The 5,577-nt window shown below is 37.2% G+C and overlaps 1 protein-coding gene across 1 annotated transcript in view; it reads left to right on the top strand.

Moving 5' to 3' along the window:
• The window catches only part of LOC103582634 (UDP-N-acetylhexosamine pyrophosphorylase-like), a gene marked incomplete at its 3' end in the record, with an annotated part of 18,781 nt that overhangs the window by 7,008 nt on the left and 6,196 nt on the right, over window positions 1-5,577 (top strand). Inside the window, exon 2 of the mRNA XM_008564180.1 lies at window positions 200-536. Coding sequence (XP_008562402.1) covers window positions 200-536 — 337 coding nt within the window. The remainder of the gene's footprint in view (window positions 1-199; window positions 537-5,577) is intronic.

The following is a 5,577-nucleotide window of genomic DNA, read 5'->3' as shown; positions in this document are numbered from 1 at the left end:
TACTTAGTTCAGTGCCTGGTACATAATGCTAACTGTTATTGGCTTGCAGTTCAATGTCTTATAAATACTGAGTGGTGGAAAGGCAAAAATTAATTTCCTTAACATCAACTTTTTAAAGTGTACTTATTTTTAGTAAGAAAAAACTCCTCAGGTTTAGAGGTTGGACTTTGACCTGCTATTAATTCCTTTTCTCTTTTAGGTTTACAGGTGCAGAAATTACACCCTTATCTTCACAAAGCTTGGCTACCAGAGCATTATGAATGTCAATGACCTCAGACTCAGGTTGTCCAAAGCTGGGCAAGAACACCTGATACAGTTCTGGAATGAGCTGGAAGAAGCCCAACAGGTAGAACTTTATGCAGAACTTCAGGCTATGAACTTTGAGGAGCTGAACTTCTTTTTCCAAAAGGCCATGGAAGGATTTAACCAGTCCTCTCACCAAGAGAAAGTGGATGCACGAATGGAGCCTGTCCCTAGAGAGGTATTGGGCAGTGCTACCAGGGATCAAGATCAGCTCCAGGCCTGGGAAAGTGAAGGTACTGAGCACGTGCATATTTGTTCTAAAGCTTATTATGAGCTATACCAAAATTGTTAAAGTAGTTGGATTATGTAACTAATATTTTGACTCTCATACTGCCTTAAACCAGGTGACTGACCAGAAAGTGACAAACTGTTTTGCCAAGACTGTTGCAATTATCTCTCATTGGCAGTACCAACATTCTCTCTTCATTTCTGGTGCCCAATTCAAGGCTCTTCTCATTCAAGTCTTAATTTACCTCCAGTCTCTTTTCCTCCATAATGTCCATATTCCTGCTAGACTTCTTTTCCTGAAGTCCAAGTTAAATGTTTCTTTTTAAGCTGGCTTAATCTGAAAACCTGCCCTAACATGTTCCTAGCCTGTATTTTCAATCTTGTCTCCTATATTTCTCCTTACTCCTACTGCTCCACGCATTTTAGCTGAACCAAATGACTCACCTTTCCCTGAACATCATATTATGCCTTTCCTGCCTTTGCTGATGTTTATCCTTAGTTTGGTCTGGCCTTTGCCCTTTCTTTACCTGGCTGGGTCACCTTGAAAGATCATTTCTGGGAGTTGTGCAGTGCGGTGGCTCTGCCACTTGGGGAACTTACATTTATTCTTTAAAGTTCACCAAACACACTGATTCATGACCTTTTCTTCCGTGTCCCAAGTTGGAATTAGCTGTTCTTACTTTTCTTTCATTCTCCCTTATAATGGGTTGTTTATATTCATTACATTGTAAACTCTTGAAGAGCAGCTATATTAGTCCGTTTCTGTTGCTTATAATAGAATATCTGAAACTGGGTAATTTATAATGAAAGAAAATTTATTTCTTACAGTTTTGGAGTCTGGGAAGTCCAAAGTCCAGGGAGCACATCTGGTGAGGGCTTTGTTTGGGGAGTAGCATCCTGAGGTGGCCTTGGGCAGTGAGCCCATAGAGGGTACCTCAGACCTGTTCCTCAAAACCATACTGTCTTCCTAGACCTCTGGGCCTGTGATAGGAGAGGCAGCCTGAAAAATTTCTGGAACACCTTTGGGGTCTTTCTTCCATTTTCTTGATAATCCTTTTCTTCTCTACTAATCTCCTTATCAGGGGGTTGCTGGGTTATACCATTGGTTTCCTCTCCCAAAGACACCTTTTCACTTTTTAAATGGCCAGACTGAGAGTTTTCTAATTTTTTACCCTCTGATTCCCTTTTAATTATAAATTCTGGCTATATGTCATGCCTTTTCTGCCATAACTCAGCACAGGCTGTTATGAGTATCCACACAGCTTCCTCAATGCTTTGCTACTTAGAAATCTCTTCTTCCAAATGCCCTGCTTCATCTCTTTGAAGTTCCACATTCCATAAAACTTTTGGGCATGAACAGAATGCAGCCAAGTTCCTTGAAACTCTGTAACAGGGGTGACTCTTGCTCCATTTTCCAATAAGCTCTTCCTCATTTACATCTGAGCCTTCCTCAGCATGGCCTTTCCTGTCCGTATTTCTATCAGCATTCTGGTCACCACCATTTAACCAGTTTCTAAGGCATTCCAAACTTTCCCTGGTCGTCTTGTCTTCTAAACTGTCACCAGAATCATGGCTTTTTCTAGCTGGCTCCTCCAAATTGTTCTAGCCTCTGCCCATCACCTAGTTCCAAAACTGCTTCTGCATTTTCAGGTATTAGTTATAAGCAATGTCTCACTCCCTGTATTATTCCTTTTCTGTTGCTTATAACAGAATACCCGAAACTGGCTAATTTATAATGAAATAAAATTTATTTCTTACTGTTTTGGAGGCTGGGATGTCAGAGTCCAGGGAATACATCTGGTGAGGGCCTTGTTCTTGGTGGTGACTGTACAGCAACACAGGATGTCACATGGTGAATGGCTGAGCAAGAGAGCTAACCTCATTTGCTGTCCTTTTAAAGCCATCAGAACCACACGTATTATTATTAATTCATCAGTGGATTAATCCATTCACAAGAGTACAGTCCTTACAATCTAATCATCTGTTGAAGGCCCCACCTTTCAGTTACCATAATAGGATTTCCCACCCTCTAATAACATTGTTACAGTGGGGATTAAGTTTCCAATACATGAACCTTCAGGGGACACATTTAACTCATAGCAACAACCCATATCCTAGTTGTCTGTGTATGGCACATAGCATTTGGAACAGTTTTGTAGTTATAAGTTGGATGATAAATGTTTGTTGAGTTGCCCCAGTCCTTTTTATTCTAAAGCATATCATAAAATCTGTCCCTATAGTACTAATTTGTGCTTTTGAGAATGGAAAAATAGCTCAACTGGAGCTTTTGGTAGAGTTAAAGTTGTAGTTTTTATAATCTACTACTCCTTTGTAAGTAAAAAGTTGACTAAATATTGTAGCCAAGGCCCTTTGAGGGCTTGCATATGCTTCCAGTTAAATCTGGGCTTCATTTACTCAACTGTAAATGAACAGAACAGACTAACAATTTTCTTTCCTTTTTAAAAGACATTACTTATTGCAAAAGTACAGAAAATTGCTCATAATCTCATTCAAATCTATATTTTTATTTGCTCACATTACTACCCAGTACTTGATTGTATACATATTTACTTTTATAGAGATATAATAATATCATACATACAATCTTATAGTCTATATTTGCACCACAGCTTGGCTATTTTTATTTTGTCTTCTCTTTTATTTTGTCTCTTTGGCACTCCCCCCACCGCCTCTGAAAAGGAAAGAAAACGGGCATTATCAACCTTTTGTATACCTTTCCTTATCTTTCTCTAGGCTCACAAATTTACTGATTTTCAAATTGTGTTCCAAAGAGCCGTAGGGGGTCTACTGCTGGGGAAGCTGTCTCATATAGGGAGTGGGGAGCAGATACTAAGCAGGTAGATTTCCAACCTCTTCTTCTCCACACTACAGGAGTAGTACTACTTTTTTCTGTTTTGTGTATTTGATATTTACATGAGGTTTTATTTAAAAGGGCTTGGAGGTGAGGAAAAAAAAACAGTTTGAAAATAATTGGATGTTCTTCAAGGAGGTACTTTTCAGGTCTAAAATGCTTGGTAGTGGCTAAGCTAGCTTCTTACTTAGAATAAGTCTCTGCCACTAAGATGAGAGAGAATGACTTCAGATGAGTCCTTGTGAATAGAGAGCTTTAGTGATATCATGGCTCCCATTAAGTTTGAATTCACTCATCCTTTCCTTCTTCCCTGGGTTTGAAAAAAGCTACTACTTTAAACCAAAAGGCTCTTCTTACCCTCTTGTATCCTGCCTGTATTTCTCCTTGGGATTTTAAGTGGATGAAATCTTAGTATTAACTCTTAGGGAAAGTCAAAACTTTGACCTTTTGTAATGGGAAACATAAGCAACAATCAAGACCTATAATTTGAGGTTTCTTTATGATCGTTTTGTTGGAATTTGTGGACCTAGTTTACATTTATGACTTCATTTTTAAAGTATAATTCAGAACTATGAAGGTGCAAAGCAAACTTCCTTTTGGCTGAGTGTCAATGGAACGGTATCATTTGTGGCTTAAACAATAGAGGTGGAGAAAGAGACTTTGTAACTGACATTATATCCTTCTCACTTAGGCAGAAACTACCATGTGTTTGCAAATTCATAACAGAATGAGGTTTCTGCAGTAAGTTATCAAATGCCATTGTGAAGATTATGGCATTATACTTCAGATAGTAGGAAGATCGTGGTAATTGTAATAAGGACCGTCCCTGACCCCCCAGCCCCCCCCTCCCCCATGGAGGAAATAAAAGCATTGTGCAGTAATTTCAAAGTTATTGAAATGACATTGAGATGACATTTCAACACCCAAGATGGAAAATTCTTTGTTTCTGGAGAATGAATACATAAGTGACCACTGTGCTTCTTATTCAAGAAAGATCTTGCTTTAGTTTAATTCTTGAAGTTTTCTGGCCAGTTGTAGAAAATGGAATGTAGAGGAGCAACTGAAAAATTTTTATTTTACAAAGCTGAGATCTTGAAAGAGAAGTAATTAGAAGCTTTTTTAGTAATGATGCTCACACTGGGAAAATATGTTTGCTTAATAAAACCCCCATTCTTTATTAAAACAAATTCATGCTTATATGAACACAAAAGTCTTCCATTTTTATATTATAATAGCTAATTACTATTCAGAATTAGCCCTTTTTGCCTATGAGACATTTTTCAATTAATTCTAATGGTGGTTCTCTACCACATAGCACTATGGTAGAAAAGTAATTAAATTGTTTAGAAGAAATGCATTCATAACATTATCTCCTTTACATTTTCTGAAATCTAGTGAAATGATACTTTTAATAGATTTGTTTTATTTTAAAAGTAGTAATATATGCTTATTAGAGAAATTGGAAAATACTAAAAATTACAAAGGAAAAAATTTAAATCTCTGCCATCTTACAATCCAGAGATAAATACTCACTAGTAATATTTTATAATATTTTTTTTCACACACACATATGCACACATCATTTATGTACAGTTTTGTAACCTGCTCAAGAATTTGTTATTATGGAAAACTTCCAGCATGTTTTGAAACAGATATTTAGAGACAACTATGGCATAGTGAACCCCACCTTCATTAAAGAGTATCAAATTTTTGCCACTTTTACTTCATCTATTTCTTTTTTATTTTTTATTTATTTAATTTTTATTTTTTATTTATTTATTTTTCTTTTAAAAGATGACCGGTAAGGGGATCTTAACCCTTGACTTGGTGTTGTCAGCACCACTCTCAGCCAGTGAGCGAACCGGCCATCCCTATGTGGGATCCGAACCCGGGGCCTTGGTGTTATCAGCACCGCACTCTACCGAGTGAGCCACTGGCCGGCCCATTATTTTTTATTTTTTTTGCTACAGTATTTTAATGCAAATTCCAAACATCGTGTTATTTTTACGCACATGTAGTTCAGTATGTATCTCTAAATATATAGTTAATCACAAAGCCATTATTACATTTAATGAAATTCACAGTAATTCCTCCAGTATCTAAAACCAGTTCTAATAGAAATTTCCCTTATTAGTCTGCTTTTTGTGCTTAAAATTTTGGGGAAATCGTTTCAG

Source organism: Galeopterus variegatus, unplaced genomic scaffold (assembly GCF_000696425.1).
Source record: "Galeopterus variegatus unplaced genomic scaffold, G_variegatus-3.0.2 Scaffold17128, whole genome shotgun sequence".
NCBI classification, from domain to species: domain Eukaryota; kingdom Metazoa; phylum Chordata; class Mammalia; order Dermoptera; family Cynocephalidae; genus Galeopterus; species Galeopterus variegatus.
Note: the sequence above shows the minus strand (reverse complement) of the source record. Positions and strands in the feature narration are given on the sequence as shown.